We start from the raw sequence: 22,540 nt of genomic DNA, 5'->3' as shown, positions 1-22,540 counted from the left end.
CTGTACACTATAACAAATAAAAGTGGCTGCGAGGTTTTCCAGGTCGGATGTAAAAGACTAAGAACGAGGCTTTCAAATGAATTATAATCTAGTTTAGGTTTAGGGCTGATTAACAGACTAGAGTTAAAAATGGCTGCAACTCCCCCTCCTCAGCCGCTGCCTCGAGGAATGTGGGTATTACTATGACTGGGAGGAGTGGATTCATTTAGACTAACATATTCATCTGGACACAGCCAGGTTTCAGTGAGACTGAGTAAATCAATATGATTATCTGATATTAATTCGTTTACTAACACTGCTTTAGACGATAGAGACCTGATATTTAACAGTCCACATTTAATTCTCCTGTTTTGTCTTTCTGTCACAGAAGAGGTTTTAATTTTTATGAGGTTGTTATGCACAACTCCTCTTTGTTTAATTTTAGATTTAGATAATTTAGGCGGTCGGGGGACAGACACCGTTTGTATAAAACTATGAAAACTATGGCTGGGTAACTGAACTAGAAGCTCAGAGAGGCGTATAGGACTGCGACTCTGAGTCCTGGTCTCAACTCTGGGTTGTCAGGGATTTAAATTACTAATAAAGTTTGCCAGGTTCCTAGAAATGAGAGCAGCTCCATCCAAAGTGGGATGAATGCCGTCTCTCCTAATAAGACCAGGTTTTCCCCAGAAAGTTTGCCAATTATTAACGAAACCCGCATCGTTTGCTGGACACCACCTGGACAGCCAGCGATTAAATGATGACATGCGGCTAAACATGTCATCACTGGTCAGATTTGGGAGGGGTCCAGAGAAAACTACGGAGTCCGACATCGGTTTGGCATATTCACACACCGAGGCAATATTAATTTTAGTGACCTCCGATTGGCGTAACTGGGTGTCATTGACGCCGACATGAATAACAATCTTACTGAAGAGAAGAGACAGAAGAGAGCAGCAGCATCACACGGCCAAACTTCTCCCAGGAGGAAACTGATGTTTCGGTCCGGGAGGTCCAAGCTCTCAGTGTCCGAATATTCGGAACTGCAAGCAGACCTCCACGGGCTGATGATGCAAAGGTAGCCTGGGAGGAGGTCACCACAATCATAAATCAATGTTGCGTTTCTCTCGTGCGCACGTGCGCTCTCTTTCTCTCTTGCAGTCTCGCTGTGTTTCTTTTCTTTTGACTTTTCTAAGATGACAGATGCTGAATATATACTCTCTATCTGATGCTGTGGCTGTTTGTGGTTGGCTGAGAGGGATGTGAACTCATTAGTTTGCAGCTGTGTTAATCAAATCAGGTTGGGTTTCCATTGCACGTGCCAAACGGTGCCAATCCCCTTTGATCTGACATCAGATGTGAGGGGACAGTCGATATAGAGATACATTTATGTGCTGATTGCAGATAGTTGCATTGAATAATGTTTTTTGTGGGTATTTATTGTATCGTTAATGTGCCTGACATTCTGAAAACCTGCCTGTGAGGTTTTGGTGACGTGTGCGCACTGTCCGCCGGTCAGCCAAACTTCGGCTTACACCGGCTGTGCTCCACCTGCGCTGACAGTAGACGTGGTTTCAGCTGGTGAGCTTTTAGCGCACCTTCGGCGAAGCTTTTTGGCACGAAACTGTCACTGTGCCTGTGACACCTCCCCCTGCTGCGCCGCCACACCCATCTCAGCGCACCTTGGTCTGCCAAACTACCAAACTGGGTTGCGCTGCTCGAAACTAGCTCTGCACGGGGTTCGCCACCCTGCGCCGCGCCGGGAAACTGGAGCCCTCTGTCTCTCTCTCTCTCTGTCTCCTCTCTCTCTTGCTCTCTCTCTCACTTTCGCTCTCTCTCTCTATCGATCTCTCTTTCAAACTCAGACCAACCAACAAGGGCTAGGGCTATGTAAATGCTGATAAATAAAAATTGGCTTAAGAGATTGAAACAAAACTTGGTGCATGTGTTTGAATCCTAGTGCTAAGCTTTGTTACACAGTCTTGGGATATTCTGTCACTATGGGGTGCCACAAATACAAAAAAGTTTATATCTCATAATTTGTCAACAGGGCTTTGTATGACATTTGGTTCACGGGATCTAGGGTCATGACTCAATCAATGCATAAAATTTCGTAATGACTGATTAAAGTGGGCATGGCCTATTACAACACATGTAAATTTCATATTCCAAACAAAAATAAGTAGATAAAAATTTGCACATGTGCAGATGTTTTGTCTGAGCTTGCACCATCTAGAGTCAGTCGATACATAAAATTTAATGACTGCTTAAAGCTGTCCTACAAAGCTGAAGAAATCAAAGTAAATCAGTGTGCAGTGGTTTATGTTGAGGAAATTATTCAATCTTAAGTAAAATGACAAAGCCCAGAGCCAAATATGTGATTCAGATTTACCTTTGTGTTTGGAAAAGTTAGATACAGAATAACATTTATGGTCTTATCTTCCAACACAAATTGAAAAGAGACAGACTCCCTTTTTAAGTTCCAGAGAGGAAAATCGAATGATGGATGTGTTAAACATGTCAGTGTAATATCATGTTGTCCCTAGTGTAGTGGTTAGAGTACTCGGCTTCCAGGGTTTGAATCCTGCTGGGGTAGACGTCAGCAAAGATCAGATTCCTCAAGGAGGCTTCAGGATAAGAAGTACCTCTGGAGCAAAGTCCTCAATGCGTCCCAAGCCTGTTGTAGATGGGAGGCTCCAGACATAATGGCGGAGGTATTCATTCAGTCATGTGCTACAACAGATCCAATCCTACCAAATCTAATACAGCATATTTCCTGATTATGTGTGATTGCGTGTGTGCATGTGCAACTGTCTGTTTTCATGCATGGATAGCTGGATTAGTCACTCTAATTTCAACCAGCATATCTGAGTGTGATAGGGTGTGACACATGTCAATCAACCAAAACACCAAAAAAACTATTCTCATGATTACCCCTGAGGCAGACATAATAAATTGAGACACTGAACGTTTCCACTTTATACCGGTCTATTGTAATTCTGCTGGGTTCAGTCAACTCGGCAGCACTAAGCAGGATAAGTCGGGTTTTGTCAAATCTTTAAAAGACTGCATCTTACACACTACACTGTGATGGTTTAGATTTGGGTATCTGATATAATAATCACTATAATAATAACACACAACAACTAGTTATGGCCAAGATAGAACCATCATCATATAATCAGGTGGAGCACAGTGGCTGACTTATCAATTTACTAATTTACTATATACACTGCTCAAAAAAAATTAAGGGAACAAATAAAAGTGACATGAGGTGCAATGGAGAGGCAAAAGCAAGACAATCCCCAAAAAGGGAATGTTTTTACATGTGGTGGCCATAGACAGTTGCTCTCTCCTCATCCTTCCTGACTGATTCTTCTCTAGTTTTCTGTCCTGCTAGTGTCACTACTGGTAGCATGAGGTGATACCTGCAACCCAGTCAGGTTGCACTGGTAGTCCAGCTCTAGGATGGCCCAATCATACCTGCAGTCGCCAGAAGGTTTGCTGTGTCTCCCAGCACAGTCTCAAGAGCATGGATGAGATACCAGGAGACTAGCTGTTACACAAGGAGAGCTGGACAGGACCGTAGAAGGGCATCAACCCAGAAGCAGGACCGGTATCTGCTCCTTTGTGCGAGGAGGAACAGGAGTAGCCCTCCAACAGGCTACTGGTGTGCATGTTCCTGACCAAACTGTCAGAAACAGATTCCGTGAGGGTGGCATGAGGGCCTGACATCCTTTAATGGGACTTGTGCTCACAGCCCAGCACCTTGAACCCATTTGGCTTTTGCCAGCAAACACAAGAATTGGCAGGTCTGCCACTGGTGCCCTGTTTTCTTCACAGATGAAAGCAGGTTCACACTGAGCACACGTGACAGGCATAAAAGAGTTTGGAGACACCATGGTGAAGGTTCTGCTGCCTGTAACATCATCCACCGTGACCGGTTTGGCGGTAGATCAGTGATGGTCTGGGGAGACATATCCTTGGAGAGTCACACAGACCTCCATGTCATAGCCAACGGTACCCTCACTGCTGGTAGATACCAAGATGAAATCCTCAGAGTGGTTGTCAGACCTTATGCTGGTGCAGTGGGCCCAGGGTTCCTCCTGGTGCAGAAAAATGCCTGGTCTCATGTGGCCACAGTGTGTAGACAGTTCCTGAATGATGCAGGCATTGATCCCATTGACTGGCTCTCGTTCCCTTGACCTAAATCCAACTGAGCACCTATGGGACGTTATGTATCAGTGCATCCAGCGCCACCAAGTACTGCCACAGACTGTCCAGGAGCTCACTGATGCCCTGATCCAGGCCTGGGAGGAGATCACTTAGGACACCGTCCACCGACTCATCTTGAGCATGCCCATAGAGTGCCGGGAGTGTATACAGGCACGCTGGGGCCATTCACACTACTGAGTCACATTATGAGATATAAGTTGGATCCGCCTATGATTTCAGTTTTTTTATTTTGATTTTCAGTGTGATTTTGAATCCATCCCTCAGTGGGTTGATGATTTTGGTTTCTATTGACTGTTGTTACATCATTTTGTTCTCAAGAAATTATACAGAGTGAATCAGTAAATATTTTGAGCTCCAATAATTCTTTCATCAAGATCTGATGTGTGGTTTAGGTTTATGGGGCATGGAACTTAATATTGTAATGACAGGCCAAAAACAACAGAAAAATTATTAAGATAAAACCTACCAGAACAGAGCCAGTCTGAAGACTTGTAATGTTTTGTAAATGTTTAGGTGCGAGGGAGAAACATGGATGCTCAAACGTTACTGGTACTCACCTCAAAAGCAATATTTAGTGTCTCAGATGGGCACTCAGATATGCTGTAATTGAGGCAAGGAACATTACTGGTTCTTAGTCACCTTCCCTCCTGACAGAGGACAATACAAGGCAAGTCAAGCATGCCAGGTATCTCCAGGGGAATACACTGGCTCTCATGTGCATGGCAGCTTTTAGCATCTTATTAAAAAAAAAATGTTGTCATCCTCCTCTTGTTAAAATGTCAGACTAACAATTGTCGCTGGCAAGAATGTGTCAGACAAATGCATAATTTCTGCAAATGTTTAGTGTTTATGGTGTTACAAGACACTTTTTGCTAAGCAGTTTATTTTTTATTGTTTTGGCTTTTAGGTAATGATTTCATATTTCTCCATGGTGGTGCTACTTGCTGTCTGACACCTCATACACTGCTGGAGATAATCTACATCCTCCATTCTGGTCCTAGTTGACCATGGCAATAATATATTAGAACTGACAATGGGTTTCACTTGTTATTCTTATGCTTATGTACAGCAATGTCGTGCCTCACTGGCTAAAGCATTTTCCATGTAAATAAATAATTAAATAACTCCACAACAAAATAATTTTAGATCACACTGCTTTACAAAGAGACACCATTACAGGACTGAAATTCAGCTTTGAATGAAGCTAATTATTTATATTTGCGTAGACATATTTAACTTATTATATGCACACTGTACAAATGTAATGTCTGTGTTTTCTGTCTTTGTCTCTTTAGAATAGGATACCAACTTCCCATATTTGCTGGCTTCTGTATCATGTTCATCTCTACTATCAGTAAGTTCCATGTAATGTGTCATTATCAGAAGTTCAGAATGCTTGCATCGTGTCTAATGTTTCTTTGTTTATATTTCTGTTGTTCTCACTGTTGTGAAGTGTTCGCCTTCTCATCGAGCTACGCTCTGCTGTTCCTGGCCAGATCTTTGCAAGGTGTAGGCTCCTCTTGCTCCTCTGTGGCTGGTAAGACCTTCTTTTCTCTGTTCCTTTTTTTTTCTTGTTTAAGAAATTATATAACATAGTAATACGGCAGTAACGAATCATAAAAATATATAGAAAAGAAAGATAAAATAATAAAGAAATATAGAAATAAAAACACAATAATTACTGGCTATATAAATTTTAATTCATAAAATATAATTGAACTTGTTACATACATTTCATTCCATGAGGTATGAATTAATGATAACTGATGAATTTAAGGGATACCTTTTACTAGCCTGGTAAGACCATCTTGATAGCATGAGCTCAACATTCTGTTTCACTCTCTGTATCAGACTGGACTCACTGCCACCCCAAACACTTTACAGAAATTAGAATCCATCAGGGATAGGCCCTGTAGTTGAAATCATAAGCAGCCAATAAGGGACTGCATTGTAGTTGATTACATAAAGTTTGCAGCTTGCAGAACAGTAATGGCGGCTCCGGTTCACTTCTGGAGTAAACACATCAATAACTGAAGTTATTGTAGAAAGAGAGTCACTGACATTGTAACAAGAATATGCACTCGCAGAGTTTCTTAGTGTTTTGTTACGCTGATTGTCTGTCAGGACGAGGACTCCCACCTACTGAAAGTGTTTGGGGCAGCAGCAAGTCCAGACTGATACAGAGAACGAAAAATAATGTTGAGTTTACATCATTAGGATGGTCTTACCAGGCTAACCTTTTACTAACATAGGACATGATGCTGGGTGCCATAAGTACCACATACTCAAACAGGCACACACCAACATGTGGATGTATGCGTACACATATATTCACAAACACATTCTTGATTATACCCATGTACAAAAAGAAAGACAACAGTACACTTAATATCCTATTATTAGGTTATCTCAGTTATCACATCTGCACGGAGAGTCATTGGAAATATTTTTGTGCTATATAACTCACTAATTTTTCCATCTTTCTTCAAAGACATGGGGCTCTAGTTTCCCAGCGCAGTGCAGAGTGGCGCAGGGTGGCGAACTCCGCACAGAGCTAGTTTCGAGCAGCGCAACACGAGGCGTGCTCAGTTTGGTAGTTTTGGCAGACCAAGGTGCGCTGAGATGGGTGTGGCGGCGCAGCAGGGGGAGGTGTCGACAGATCCAGCTTGGCGCAGTGACAGTTTCGTGCCAAAAGGCTTCGCCGAAGGTGCGCTAAAAGCTCGCCAGCTGAAACCAGGTCTACTGTCAGCGCAGGCAGAGTGCAGCCGGTGTAAGCCGAAGTTTGGCTGACCGGCGGACAGTGCGCACACGTCACCAAAACCTCACAGGCAGGTTTCCAGAATATCAGGCACATTAACGATACAATAAATACCCCAAAAACCACTATTCAATGCAACTATCTGCAATCAGCACATAAATGTATCTCTATATCGACTGTCCCGTCACATCTGATGTCAGATCAAAGGGGATTGGCACTGTTTGACACGTTTGGCACGCGTAACGGAAACCCAACTTGATTTGATTAACACAGCTGCAAACTAATGAGTTCACATCCCTCTCAGCCAACCACAAACAGCCACGCATCAGATAGGGAGTATATATTCAGCATCTGTCATCTTAGAAAAGTCAAAAGACAAGAAACAGAGTGAGACTGCGAGAGAGAAAGAGAGAGCGCGCGCGCACAAGAGAAACGCAACATTGATTTACAATTGTGGTGACCTCCTCCCAGGCCACCTTTGCATCATCAGCCCGTGGAGGTCTGCTCGCAGTTTCGTATATTCGGACACTGCGAGCTTGGACCTCCCGGACCAAAACATCAGTTTCCTCCTGGGAGAAGTTTGGCCATCTGATGCTACTGCTTTCTTGCTCTGGCAAATTGAGTAAACTCTCATTATGCCTTCGTGCGGCGCATTTAAGGGCGAGGAGAGGGGCTCATTTAATTGGTGTGATGTGTGTAAAACCCACTCCACGCCTTCTCTCCTCCCTCTTTCTGACTTGCGCAGGTAGGAGGGACGGAGGTGGGAAATAGGAGTAGCTGCACCAGCGCGAGCGTTGTGCCAAACTTGCAAAATCCACCTGGCCACACCCAGTTGGCGAAGCGCAGGTGCGTTGCGCCCCCTGCCTCGCCCGGTCTGCGAAACTAGAGGCCATGGTCTTGATTTCTAAATTTAATGGTCTTAGTAAGAAATTTAATTTCAACCCCCACAGGCATCCATCATAATCAAACATTTTACCTGTGGATTTATATCTTGAATAGAATCTCGTTTTGTAACATCAATAAAGTAACTTCTCACTTGAAAGAATCTAAAAAAAAAGAGAGAATTAATACCATATTGTGATGATAGCTGTTCAAAGGATTTCACTTTTTTATTGAATATTATAACATATATAACCATATAACATTTTTCCAAATTTACACAAACCTTTAGAAGGCCATAAATTAGAAGTCTGATCATGTTTGTCAGTAGGGAAGTCTGGATCACTTCCCATTTCTTTAACAAAAAATTGATCTTCATTAAGCTTTTGATTATGATAGATTTCTCTCCAAAGTGATAATGTAGGGACTATCCATCTGTTGTATATATTGTCAACAAATGATTGTTCACCTCATCAACATTTGACCAAAAACTCAAACATAAAGACTTAATTCTGTGATTTTCCAGTCATTTTTAATTTTATCCTCACAAATGACATGTCTATGTCGTCAGCAAAGTCTTGGGATGCTCAAAGTGAAAAAACTTTCAGTTAGTACTTTCAAGAAGTACTTTTCTGTGTTAGAATCAATTTTACCTAACCATGACTTGTCACTTTCAGACAGAAACAGTTGATTCTGGTGAGCTGATTAGACCTCCATCAGTTTCAGTGTGTTCATAATTGGTGCATCACTTTAAAACTCTTTATGGGACCTCTGTCTCTGCTGTTCTAATTGTTTACAGATTCTGGTTTAAAACTACCTCTGTCACACACACACACACACACACACACACACTCACTCAAGTATGGATATTTATGGTTAATTCTACTTTTTTACACTATCCCTCTTAAAATATTACACTTCCCTCTCTCTTTCTCTCTATCTCTGTTATATTTAGTCTATCCCACTTTGAATTTCTATGACCTCTGCATACTTTCAGTGACAGATACAGATACAGTTCTTTAAGGACATTTCTGCTATGATTCTGCTTTTTCCACTGTTTCAACTAATGTGCTTTTTTCAACATTTCTTATAATGGCAGTGACCTTAATACAAAGCATTTCCTCTTATAGCCCTTTTAGACTATTTATCTTAACTTCCAGCTTTGACAGTGTTTTAGTTTACCCTCCTATTAGTAATCCTTTTATGCTCTTAGCTTCTCTGCTTAATACACCAACTGAAGAACACAATTGTTGCTCTGGTGTTGGCTGGTGCTCAACCCTGCACCTGGAGAGCTACTACCCTGCATATTTTAGGTCTCTCCCTACTCTACTGATTATAATGATGTACTTATTATCAAGCACTGAGACTTAGTTAGATTTCCAAATTCAATCAGTCAATCAATCATTTATTTTTCACATTAAATTATACAACATTTAACAGTGAAATGTGATTCCATGAGATGGACAGGTGGTTTGGCGCAGTGATGAGGGTACTGCACAGGATTATCATGGTAAAGAGGGAGCTGAGCCGGAGGGCAAAGCTTTTGATTCACTAGTCCATCTACATCCAATCCCTCACCTATCGTCATGAGCCTCGGGTAGTGACTGAAAGAATGAGATTGCAGATACAAGCAGCCAAAATGAGTTTCCTCCAGAGGATGGCTACCTCTACGCTTAAGTCAGTAACAAATAGTATTTATTGTATCTCCTGTGGGATTTCCCACTCTGTGTAACTGTTAACGTTTGTATGATTAGTGGTTTGTATTGCAGAATCTATACATCTGTGTGTTTTCAGGGATGGGAATGCTTGCAAGTGTGTACACAGATGACGAGGAGAGAGGTCATGCTATCGGCATTGCCTTGGGAGGTCTGGCCTTAGGAGTATTAGGTAGGTACACACATATGCTTCTGTAAAGGTCACAGCCAACTAAACAATAACTGTACTTGTTGAGCTATTACATATTTATTAATATTCTTTCTAAAGGTATTTTTGATTTTAGTTCAAATAGACATTAAATTAGGATAAAATTACACAGTCCAGCCAGTTGTGGCTAATGTGATATTTGTGTGTGTGTGACTGGATTCAGGAGGTGTTAAACAGTTTTATTGCTGTGAGGACGAAGGATCTCCTGAAACGTTCCTTTCTGCAGCGGGATGAGCCTACTGCTGCAGCTGCTCCTCTATCGCTCCAGGAGACTGTGGAGAGGTTGTCTGCTATTGTCCATCATAGCTTTCAGTTTGTTTAATGTGCCCCTCTCCACCACAGCATCAGTGACCTCTGACTTTAGGAAACGGAGGACCAGGTGCTGCAGGATCGTCATAATGTGTGATGTTAAGGCCACCGGTCTATAGTCATTTAACTTGGCCGGGAGTCCCACTTTGGGCACCGGTATGAGACTATGGGCTCTAGTTTCGCAGACCGGGCGTGGCGGGGGCGCAACGTTACCTGTTGCTAACTCAGGTTGTTACTATAATTTTACAATAAATCACTGCACTTTTCCTGCCTGCCTCCCAATCCAACGTTTTCTCATGAAATGGCTCGTATGATATCCTGCCAAAAATGCATGCACATCAGTTTGTATGATATCCTGTGAATTTGTGCCCCATGAATGACATTATGTCCTTAACATACAGTTAAGGACATAGGGCTCTAGTTTCGCAGACCGGGCGAGGTGGGGGGCGCAACGCACCTGCGCTTCGCCAACTGGGTGTGGCCAGGTGGATTTTGCAAGTTTGGCGCTGGCGCTGGCGCTGGCGCTGGCGCAGCTACTCCTCTTTCCCACCTCCGTCCCTCTTACCTGCGCAAGTCAGAAAGAGGGAGGAGAGAAGGCGTGGAGTGGGTTTTATACACATCACACCAATTAAATGAGCCCCTCTCCTCGCCCTTAAATGCGCCGCACGAAGGCATAATGAGAATTTACTCAATTTGCCAGAGCAAGAAAGCAGCAGCATCAGATGGCCAAACTTCTCCCAGGAGGAAACTGATGTTTTGGTCCGGGAGGTCCAAGCTCGCAGTGTCCGAATATACGGAACTGCGAGCAGACCTCCACGGGCTGATGATGCAAAGGTGGCCTGGGAGGAGGTCACCACAATTGTAAATCAATGTTGCGTTTCTCTTGTGCGCACATGCGCTCTCTCTTTCTCTCTCGCACTCCCTATCTGATGCTGTGGCTGTTTGTGGTTGGCTGAGAGGGATGTGAACTCATTAGTTTGCAGCTGTGTTAATCAAATCAAGTTGGGTTTCCATTACGCGTGCCAAACGTGTCAAACAGTGCCAATCCCCTTTGATCTGACATCAGATGTGACGGGACAGTCGATATAGAGATACATTTATGTGCTGATTGCAGATAGTTGCATTGAATAGTGTTTTTTTGGGTATTTATTGCATTGTTAATGTGTCTGATATTCTGGAAACCTGCCTGTGAGGTTTTGGTGACCTGTGCGCACTGTCCGCCGGTCAGCCAAACTTCGGCTTACACCGGCTGCGCTCTGCCTGCGCTGACAGTAGACCTGGTTTCAGCTGGCGAGCTTTTAGCACACCTTCGGCGAAGCCTTTTGGCATGAAACTGTCACTGCGCCAAGCTGGATCTGACGACACCTCCCCCTGCTGTGCCGCCACACCCATCTCAGCGCACTTCGGTCTGCCAAACTACCAAACTGAGCGCGCCTTGTGTTGCGCTGCTTGAAACTAGCTCTGCGCAGAGTTTGCCACCCTGCGCCACCCTGCACCGCGCCGGGAAACTAGAGCCCAAGATGTTTTCCACTGCACCGGGGCTTTGCCTGTTTGAAGACTCCTGTTAAAGAGCCACTGAAGGGGCTCCACTAGCTGGACTGCACAGTCTTTCAGTAGCCTTGGACACACTCCATCCAGGCCCGCAGCTCTCCCTGTACGCAGTCTCCTGAGCTCTGCCCTTACCTCTTCTGCTGTAAAGGAAAGTGGTAGTTGGTCATAGGTGGTAGATGTTGTAGCTGTAGCTGCAATAGTGGGGGAGGGGCTACTTCCAGGAGACAGTGGAGCAGGAGCAGCAGCAGGTGACACTGTGGAAGGGGGGATGGATGCAGGGGTAGGGTGAACACTGCCCCCTCCATCAAACCTGTTAAAGAACAGGTTGAAGTTTTTGGCATCGCCCACATCACCATCCATAACCTGACTATTCTTCTTTGAATAGCCTGTGATGTTCTTCATTCCTTTCCACACCTCTCTGATGTTCTGCTGCAGCTTACTCTCTACCTTTCTTTTGTAATCCATCTTTGCCTGTCTCAGTCTCCCCCTCAGTTAATGCTGAACCTCCCTGAGCCTCTCCTTATCCCCTTGCTTGAATGCCAGCTTTTTCTGGTTAAGGAGCTGCTTAATATTATTGCTGACCCAGGGTTTATTGTTGGGGAAGCAGTGTATAGTCTTTACTGGCATCACAGTGTCCCTACAGAAGTTTATATAACCTGTTAGAATATCCACCCTACTGTGTATGTCCATGTTGTTGTCCTGTGGCTCCAGTAGTACAGTCCAGTCTGTACATTCAAAACAGTCCCTGACAGACTTGCTGGTCTCTGGGGACCACTTCCTGACTGAGCGGGTGGTAAAAGGCATCATTAATACACAGGGTTTGTATGTAGGCTGGAGAGAGACCAGATTATGATCTGATCTGCTAAAAGGTGGAAGGGCAGAGGCACTGTCGGTATTTCCATAAAACAAATCTAGTGTCTTATTCCCCCTGGTGGGACAGTCCACATACTGAACAAACCCAGTCAGATGGGAGGAGAGAGTAGTGTTGTTAAAATCCTCCGTTATTGCAATGAATGCACTAGGATGCTGGGTCTGAATCCTAGCAACAGTTTCATGGATGACGTCACACGCCACTGCCGTTGCTGCTCACGGTGGAATGTAAACAATAAAGGCGACAATGTGCAAAATCTCCAGTGGCACATAATATGGTCTAAGACTGACTGGCAACACTTCAGTTCCTGACAGCAGATCTTGTCCTTCACGGTTATATGTCCAGGATGACACCATTTATTGTTCACAAGCAGGATCAGTCTTCCACCTCTGTTTTTGCTGCTCGCCTTCGCGTCCCTATCCACACGCTCAGTAGAGAAGCCCGGTAGATTCAGGCACGTTGTCATTCAGCCATGTCCCCGTGAAGCACAAGACTACACTCCCTGTAGAGTTGTTGGCTCCTCACCAATGCCAGCAGCTCGTCAGACTTGTTTGATAGTGAGTTTGCATTCCCCATAATGACCAATGGCAAGAAAGGCTTGTATCTCCACCGCCTAGCCTTTAGCTTCGCTCCTCGAAACAGCTCGGCTGGTATCGGGTGTTTAACTCTGCAAGTGGATCCTCTCAGAGCCAGAAGATCGTCCCTCGTGTACACAACCTTACTCATCACATTGGAACAACAATCATTAAAAAACAAAAAACAGGAACTACTCACACTTGCTGCCACTCTAACTGGCGCATCTTTTGAAAATAAATGTGCATTAAATGATGTAGCTTCTACCTATTTGCATCAATGCCTACTGAAAACTCCTGAACCTGCAAACAATGACATGCAAAATATGTCATTCCACAATCAGTAAAGCTGTTGGTATGGTACCTTTGAAACCAAAAGTAACCCTTCAGACATGATACCTAGACCCTCAGTCCATTGGTGTCATGCACAACTTTTAATAGTGGAAACGGAATAAATGTGTACCGCATTACACTAAACTGTGTCGTACTGCTGGGTGGAAACAGTGTAAGCTAGTAAAAAATGGTTGGGGCTTAATGGGGCCATTTCATGAAACTGAAACGTTTTATTCCCCCATGATTTTGGTACACCAATGAAAACTTTTCGAATACTTTCCATACTCATTTTGAAATATTTTCACACCAGCAAGCTTTCAAAAACTAACCTGATAAACTTGCAATATGAGCTGTCATGTAGAGGGAAAGCTGCAGTAACCCCAGTGATAACAAAGTTGATCTCTCCAAAACTGACCAGTGTGTCCTTCACAGTTGGACCCCCATTCGGCAGTGTGATGTATGAGTTTGTTGGGAAGACTGCTCCTTTCCTGATTCTGGCTTTCCTGGCTTTGTTTGATGGAGGTACAGTTACATTGTTTCTTACATCCAGACCAAGAATAGTCACTGGATGGTCAGAGTCATCTGTGAGCTCAACACTGTTGAGCACAATTTCATGCATCTTTTAAATAATGGCTATTCTTTTAGATATTCCATTAAGTTGATTCACTGTGGTTTTTTTTTTACAGCTCTGCAGCTCTTTGTTCTTCAGCCCACCAAGGTGGAACCAGAGGTGCGTTTGTTTTGGCCTTGATAATTCATTTCCTGAAGGTTATCTTACTTCATTAAGGTGACCTTTACAGATGCAGAGCATGTTAAAGACTGTTTTTTCTTAATTGGATAGTGAAAACAGGAAGTATGGGGAGAAATAGAGAAAGTGGATGTCACACAACAAAACATCCATAGCTTTTGGTAAATAAGATAAGATAAGGTATACTTTATTCATCCCCCAGGGAGGAAATTCAAGTATCACAGCAGCACAAGACAAAATCAAAGGACATTAAATAGAATAAGATTAAGAGAAAAAATAAAAATTAAAGATAATAGATAAATAAAAGATAAAATAAAATTGCTACGTCAATAAAATTGTTACATCAAATGAATAAAGTGACTAAAAAATGGCAGACAAAGTGTAGAATGAAATAAAGTGACAGGTGGCAGATAAAGTGTCATTATTGGACAAATGCAAGATAGGTCAGTTCAGAGCTAGATGTAGCTAAGCCAAACCGCTGTTGTACAGTCTGATGGCGGTGGGCACAAAGGAGCGTCTGGACCTGTCCAGGTCCAGTCCCATCACAGAGCGGGCTTTCCTCACAAGCTTGTTGAGCCTGTTGACCTCACCAGTCTTAACTCTACCCCACCAGCACACTAAATGTGTGCAAACAAAATATTCTTTTAAAACTCTCTCACTCACAAACGCAGTTACAGATACGCAAAACAATACAAAATACGCAATATGAAAAGAAAACAAAAGGTAAGACTCAAATCAATTACTCACAAACAGACACAAATTACTGTTTTCCTCCTTCCCTGCCCCGCCCTCCCTCACGATTTGTAAGTACAGCACCCTGAATCAGAGCATTTCATTTTACGCAGCTTCGAAAAGAAGATTTCAAAAGCACTCTGGTAGTTGAATGCCTGAGGGACAGACCCATTTATGGCAACCCACTGGATCCGTGGCGTGTGCGATCCAGCCCAGGCACGGGTGCCAGAGCTAATAGCGGCCATTCAAGTCAATGTAAGCTGCTCCACCAGCCGCAGCCTAGAAGCGGTTTGGTGATCCGCTCTGCTAAAAGGTCTATTTCTGACGGATGCCCTGCGATGGCGCGTCAATTTGTACAGACCAAATGAGTCTGACTTGTCAGGAAGTCAGGCGCAGAGAAGACAAGAGTATCTTGTCAATTTTCAAAATAAAACACCCATGAAAACTCCGGATCGTATTTCACATCGCTACATCAACATGATGTGACATGTAACTACCATGAGTCAAATGAGAAAGGAAAAGTTTTCAGAGCTTACTTCAATGGTGCTGTGTGTTGCTGTGTGTTGCAGACTCAGAGTTGCCTTAAATACAGCCACACAATTCTCTAGTGATGTTTTCTGGGTGTTTCCAAGAATGCTTCATGAAGTGGATGTCAGTATTCCTCAGTATTCCACTTAGAAATGCTTTCTGCTCTATCAACTCAAGCTCACACTAGCGCTAGGAGAGCGACTTCTGTGGTGAGGCTGGGGAGGGGCAAGTCAAAGAATTTTCAGTAGGCGCTCCAGCCAGTGCGCTATGGATTGACAGAGTTCATTTACTGAAGGCATTTTATATCTGGCGGATCTATCTATTTCTGGAGACTATGGCGGGGCAAATTAGTCAATGTATGGGAAACACTGTATATATATACAGTACAGGCCAAAAGTTTGGACACACCTTCTCATTCAATGCGTTTTCTTTATTTTCATGACTATTTACATTGTAGATTCTCACTGAAGGCATCAAAACTATGAATGAACACATGTGGAGTTATGTACTTAACAAAAAAAGGTGAAATAACTGAAAACATGTTTTATATTCTAGTTTCTTCAAAATAGCCACCCTTTGCTCTGATTACTGCTTTGCACACTCTTGGCATTCTCTCCATGAGCTTCAAGAGGTAGTCACCTGAAATGGTTTCCACTTCACAGGTGTGCCTTATCAGGGTTGATTAGTGGAATTTCTTGCTTTATCAATGGGGTTGGGACCATCAGTTGTGTTGTGCAGAAGTCAGGTTAATACACAGCCGACAGCCCTATTGGACAACTGTTAAAATTCATATTATGGCAAGAACCAATCAGCTAACTAAAGAAAAACGAGTGGTCATCATTACTTTAAGAAATGAAGGTCAGTCAGTCCAGAAAATTGCAAAAACTTTAAATGTGTCCCCAAGTGGAGTCGCAAAAACCATCAAGCGCTACAACGAAACTGGCACACATGAGGACCGACCCAGGAAAGGAAGACCAAGAGTCACCTCTGCTTCTGAGGATAAGTTCATCCGAGTCACCAGCCTCAGAAATCGCAAGTTAACAGCAGCTCAGATCAGAGACCAGATGAATGCCACACAGAGTTCTAGCAGCAGACCCATCTCTAGAACAACTGTTAAGAGGAGACTGTGCGAATCAGGCCTTCATGGTCAAATAGCTGCTAGGAAACCACTGCTAAGGAGAGGCAACAAGCAGAAGAGATTTGTTTGGGCCAAGAAACACAAGGAATGGACATTAGACCAGTGGAAATCTGTGCTTTGGTCTGATGAGTCCAAATTTGAGATCTTTGGTTCCAACCGCCGTGTCTTTGTGAGGCGAGAAAAGGTGAACGGATGGATTCCACATGCCTGGTTCCCACTGTGAAGCATGGAGGAGGAGGTGTGATGGTGTGGGGGTGTTTTGCTGGTGACACTGTTGGGGATTTATTCAAAATTGAAGGCACACTGAACCAGCATGGCTACCACAGCGTCCTGCAGCGACATGCCATCCCATCCGGTTTGCCTTTAGTTGGACGATCATTTATTTTTCAACAGGACAATGAACCCAAACACACCTCCAGGCTGTGTAAGGGCTATTTGACCAAGAAGGAGAGTGATGGAGTGCTGCAGCAGATGACCTGGCCTCCACAGCCACCGGACCTGAACCCAATCGAGATGGTTTGGGGTGAGCTGGACCGCAGAGTGAAGGCAAAGGGGCCAACAAGTGCTAAACACCTCTGGGAACTCCTTCAAGACTGTTGGAAAACCATTTCAGGTGACTACCTCTTGAAGCTCATGGAGAGAATGCCAAGAGTGTGCAAAGCAGTAATCAGAGCAAAGGGTGGCTATTTTGAAGAAACTAGAATATAAAACATGTTTTCAGTTATTTCACCTTTTTTTGTTAAGTACATAACTCCACATGTGTTCATTCATAGTTTTGATGCCTTCAGTGAGAATCTACAATGTAAATAGTCATGAAAATAAAGAAAACGCATTGAATGAGAAGGTGTGTCCAAACTTTTGGCCTGTACTGTATATATATACCAGAAAACTCGCGCCCTTTTCCTCCTTGTGTGGTGTATTCTGCATGATCCAGTGGGTGCGCCGCTTTATCAACCATCACCGAAGATAATATCACACAACTAAGTTTATACAACAAATTCCTTTCTCAGTTTCTTTTTTCAAGATCCCGTATGGGCCCCCAATTTGTTAAGTTCCCCTATCAGGCTCAGGGAATGAGGGAAGTAACAGTAAAAGTAAAACCGGGGAAAAAGGAAAAAGCCAAGCGGAGATGAGTGTATAACCAAAAGTTGTGGATTTATTTACTAAAAATGTGAAGAGGCACAAAGAAAAGAAACATAGGAAACCAGCAAAGAAAAAGGGCGCACCCACCTTTCACCCATAACATGCATAAAATAAAATTAAAAAAGACCAGCACTCAGCTGTTAAAATCTATGAACTGAATTGTGATGGAACATGATAGTAGCAACAAACATGTTTCAGTCATGTTTGATTAAACAAATTTGTACTTTGTCATGTCATGTCGCATTTCCTGATCTATATTCCTTTTATGAATTCTGACTGTTACCTATTTAACTTAGGGTGATTTTTTTATGTGAGAATAATCCAACTAATTGAAAATTGAAAATTGTCAACATGTCTGTATTTGTGGTAGCAAGATGATTGGGGCAGGTAACAGTATTAATGGCTCTTTAAGCCATTAGGCTTAAAGAGAGTGAAAAGCACTTGACAGAGGCTTCAGTGAATTCATTAGAAAAAGTTTTTGAACACTAATTAATAACGTCTTCAGAGAAGAGAGAGAAAATGTTATGTTGCTGGTACAGAGGTCTATTGTATTTCTGGTCATTAGCACATTCTTTCACCTTTTCTGTCTCCTTCATCTCAGGCATTTAAAAAAAAAAAAAAAAAAGCCCAGTGACCTCCTTAGATATTTTGATAAGGTTCTATGGAAACTTGCAGCAAAACACAATCGGTCTGTTCAGTTGTTACTAAGCTGCACTAGGCTCACACTGTGTTTTTCTGCTTGTATTTAGCCAGAAGTATCAATCTTCGTTTCATGTGTGTAATGTGTTTGACTTTTCATTTGCTCATGTGCCCTTGAAGGTTGATTCTTCAAGGGCACAGACATTTTCACCAGGATTTTAGAAATATTGTGTAATATTTTACTTTTCATTTTAATCAATTTATTGTTTTAATTATGTATTCATAGTTTCATAAATAAAAGTAATACTATTAGCCAGTTTCTGTGTATTTAACAGATGTGTTTGGTGACTTTGCCCCTAGCTGCTTGTTGAAAAAGCATAATGTTGCCACTGGAGAGTATGGCATTACACCATTAAATGTTGTTTTAAATTTTATCCATTAGTGAAGTCAATCAAGTGCTAAGACACCCAAACCCTTGATTAGTTTTCAGTGATTATATTTCTCTGGGAGGTGGAGTCTATCTTAATGGTAATATTAGCAGTGAATCCACACGCACAAAGGAAGCATAAAAATGCTTTTTATCTGCATAGTCAAAAGCAAATTCTGAGATTTGTAACCTGAGTCTTTTACAAGTGGGTTTGGTTGAGAACTATAGTAAAAGCTTTTTGTATTTGATACCCAGTGTTTTTATTGTGCCTTTGTCCTTTGCAGAGTCAGAAGGGGACCCCGCTGTTAACACTAATGAAGGACCCATACATTCTAATTGCAGCTGGTAAGAAAATAATAGAGGCACCTAAAGTTGCCCTACTTAGGAGATGTATCAGTGAGATATTGCCTTTCATAATGGTGCTGGGAAGAAAACGGGGAGAGAAACAGACCTCGATCTTGTTTTTGGTTAATTTAAAGTAGCAATAAGCGAAATTCATCATTTCTAGATTGAGGGAATTAAAAAATTGCTATGTGAAGAACTAGAGGTGTAATTTCATCTGGAGTATAGCATGACCTCACACACCCTCTCTCTGTGTTGATCTCGAGCCCCTTGTTTACAAGCCGGTCCGGCTGCGCGTTCATGTACGTTCATGTGAATCCCCACTTCCCACTTCCTCCCCCCGCTCTCGGAGCTCTTGGCCCTCCCTCCCTATAAAAGGCTACAGCCAGTGAGCAATGGCAGCGCGTATTTTCGAAGTGAAATGGCGGAGAGCGGAACAAAATGTCCACCTGAAGACGACCAGGATCTGACATTACCTCTTAAGAAACAACAGTTGTTGGTGAAGAAGTTGTCAGATAAAGAAAGGGACAGAACTCGGATTAACATTGGCCTTGCATTTCCAAGGTGGAGAGCACTGCGAGAGCTAAAGGAACTACAATTTGACTCAGAGCTAGCTCTTCTTCTCCTGGACAGGTAACATTAAGTAACAACATAAAGTCAAATGTCTGTTTTAATTAGTGTTATAGTGAAGTTAGTCACATGTCGCCATGTTGATTCAATTAAATTTAATGTTACAATCGTAGCATGGGTTAATGTCCGGAGCTTGAGTTATTAGCAGCTCAGTCCCAGCAATGGGTCAGGCGTTACGGTTGCATTAGGTCAGTAGCCCGGCAGCCCAGCTAACATTTGCAATTAGCATTGCAAAATGTAGCCCAGCGGGCAGCCTGGTGGGCTGTGTTTAGCTATTTCCCTGCCTACTTCAATGATGATGGTACCTGCAATAAATTTAATATATTTGCTGAGATGGAGACGAGGCTCAGTGACTAGAAGAGCTGGTAGAAGAGCTCCTGTAAGTTACTCCAGTAGCCGTAGTAGCTCTAGTGCTAACTCCAGGAGCTAACGCTAACGTCCCTACTCTTCTCCATGAGCCGGAGCCGTGGCGGGCTCGTGGGCTCACAGACAAGAGTAGGAACGTTAGCGTGGCAACCGACTAGTGCTAACGCTAATGTCCCTACTCTTCTCCGTGAGCTAACGCTAACAGGAAAGCAGGGAAATAGCTAAACACAGCAGAGACCGAGAGTGAGTGAAAGACACCGCTAACTGCTAAACTAAGCCAAACTAAGTTGGCTGTTTAGGTTTTATTTCCTCGCCCCTGTGGCAAGTGAATCTGCCTGTAGTGAAACCGGGGCTCACCGGTGCTTCCTCCTCAGGCTCCACTTCACTCAGCTGCCAGCACAGCCAGTTAGCCTCCTCTAGCCTCCCAGCTTGCGGGAGCTAACCGGTGCTTCCTCCTCAGGCTCCACTTCACTCAGCTGCCAGCACAGCCAGTTAGCCTCCGCTAGCTTCCCAGTTAACATTAGCGCTGGCTCTCCGTTTGGATCCAACCGGAGCACCGAGCCCTGGTTTGTTATTCAGGTTAATGTGGGAAGAAGCAGCGGGTATATCGGGCAGCTGAGTGAAGTGGAGCCTGCGGAAGAAACACCGGCACCGTCTGGATGTAATAGTCCGTGGAGATGCTGCGGTGCTCGGCTGCACAGACAAGGCGAGTGGGGTGGGGGGTGGAGAGCAGAGGTAGAGGGAGGTGTGGCTCATGACACACTTTGTTTTGGTCTACAGGCAGTGCGTAACAGCAAACCTAGCGGTGAAACGATTTCGTTTTTGCCCCTTTAACATGTCAGTCAAACACAAGCCATCTATTAATTTGCTGGTTCCAGAGCAGGACTATGGCTTGGAGTTGTGCTGTGAAGAGTGCTGCATACTAAAAAGGGTCATCTATCCATTATAAAATCAGCTTGAATTTGGAAAAACTGCAACCTCCATGCCAGATTGCAGCCTCTTATGCCAAAAATTGTGGCTGCCAAAGGGTGGGAAAGTTTCTAAGGACAGACCAATTGGGCAACCAACCAACCAATTAACAGAGCAACTATGGAGCTGCTGGCAACAGCAGCTAAAAATATTGTGAACAACACTTTGTGCTTTATTTGTGTATATTATGTGTGTGTAAATCAGCCTATTGTCTTTTGTAATGTTTTTGCACATTTCAGTCCTTTTGGTGACACCCCTCTATTTTTGCCACTTATCAGGGTAGGCTAATCAAAGCAGCAAAGACATCCCTATTCCTAGCTATTTTCTCAAGCTTTTCCTGGGGGATCCAAAGAGGTTGTCCCAGCTAGATGGGGTATATAACCCCTCCAGCATGTTCTGTGCCTGCCACAGGTCTTATCCTACCCAGAATACTTTCACAGTTACAGTAAGCATCCAGGGGGCATTCTAATTCAATGTGCCTGAACCACCTCAACTGGCTGGGTGAGCCTAGACACCCTGACATTAAACCTGAGGTAGGCAGGTTCATTTTGGCATCACTGGGCAAAAATCCCATAATAAACCTTGAGCATACTGTAATTCAAGTGTTTTGAAAGAACAGTAGATTTCTGCACTTCCCCTTGGCTCTGTTTTCAGGCTTTAGAGAATCTAGCCATGATGGGAGCCATGATGGGCCATTTCAGAGAGAGGGAACTCATATTGATTGAATGGCAGAGAATCCTGCAGAGAAAATTGTGATTCCAGCATTGGCAACAACTGCCCACACTGCCAAGCAGCATAAAAAGGAAGATGGACATATAAAAAAGAGAGTCTGAGAATAAACAAAATAAAACACAGGTCAGTATTGGCAAAGTGTTTCAGCGATGGACAGAAAATAGTCTAGCCTCCAGCTAACCAAAGCTAAAGGCTCACAGGTATGGCTTCAAGTTCATGTGGCTTACGTTAGCTAGAGCCTCAAATCAAAGCATGTACTCTGCCTCCCTTCTCGTCGCTGTAGACCACCTCACCTGGAGGAGAGCAGACAGCAGCTTATGAGAAGGACCTCCAGTCAGCAATCACAGCAATCCAAAACCAGCCAGCACAAACCCAAGCACCAGAGGACTGCATAGCCTCGACTCTCCACAGGATCAGCTCACTAGCTAACAGCCACTCTGGGGTTTACACTGGCCAAATTTGAGCCACTACAGCTGCTGACCAAAGGTCTGTCTCTAGAGCTACTGCCTGCTCTCTTCTGGGTAAGCAGTCCACAGTGGCAGGGAGCGAGGCAGAGGGATATTGGGGTGGCTAGCAGCTAATTTTTGTCTCATTGTGATTTTATAAACAAAGAGAAAGCAGGACAAGGAGGGGCTGAGCGAATATGCATGCAACTGCACAATGAAATAAGATTAAATAAACTAATGCATGAGAAAGACTGGGTTACTGTATGACCCATATACATGAAGCATGTAC

General features: G+C 43.5%; 1 protein-coding gene across 1 annotated transcript in view; it reads left to right on the top strand.

The window, feature by feature from the left end:
• Window positions 1–22,540, top strand: part of slc18a2 (solute carrier family 18 member 2) — a 105,425-nt gene that overhangs the window by 43,108 nt on the left and 39,777 nt on the right. The window contains exons 4-9 of the mRNA XM_049601219.1: window positions 5,511–5,569; window positions 5,669–5,752; window positions 9,647–9,739; window positions 13,844–13,933; window positions 14,098–14,141; window positions 19,051–19,111. Of these exons, the coding sequence (XP_049457176.1) occupies window positions 5,511–5,569; window positions 5,669–5,752; window positions 9,647–9,739; window positions 13,844–13,933; window positions 14,098–14,141; window positions 19,051–19,111 (431 nt within the window). The remainder of the gene's footprint in view (window positions 1–5,510; window positions 5,570–5,668; window positions 5,753–9,646; window positions 9,740–13,843; window positions 13,934–14,097; window positions 14,142–19,050; window positions 19,112–22,540) is intronic.

Source organism: Epinephelus fuscoguttatus, linkage group LG16 (genome assembly GCF_011397635.1).
Source record: "Epinephelus fuscoguttatus linkage group LG16, E.fuscoguttatus.final_Chr_v1".
Classification (NCBI taxonomy): Eukaryota; Metazoa; Chordata; class Actinopteri; order Perciformes; family Serranidae; genus Epinephelus; species Epinephelus fuscoguttatus.
Note: the sequence above shows the minus strand (reverse complement) of the source record. Positions and strands in the feature narration are given on the sequence as shown.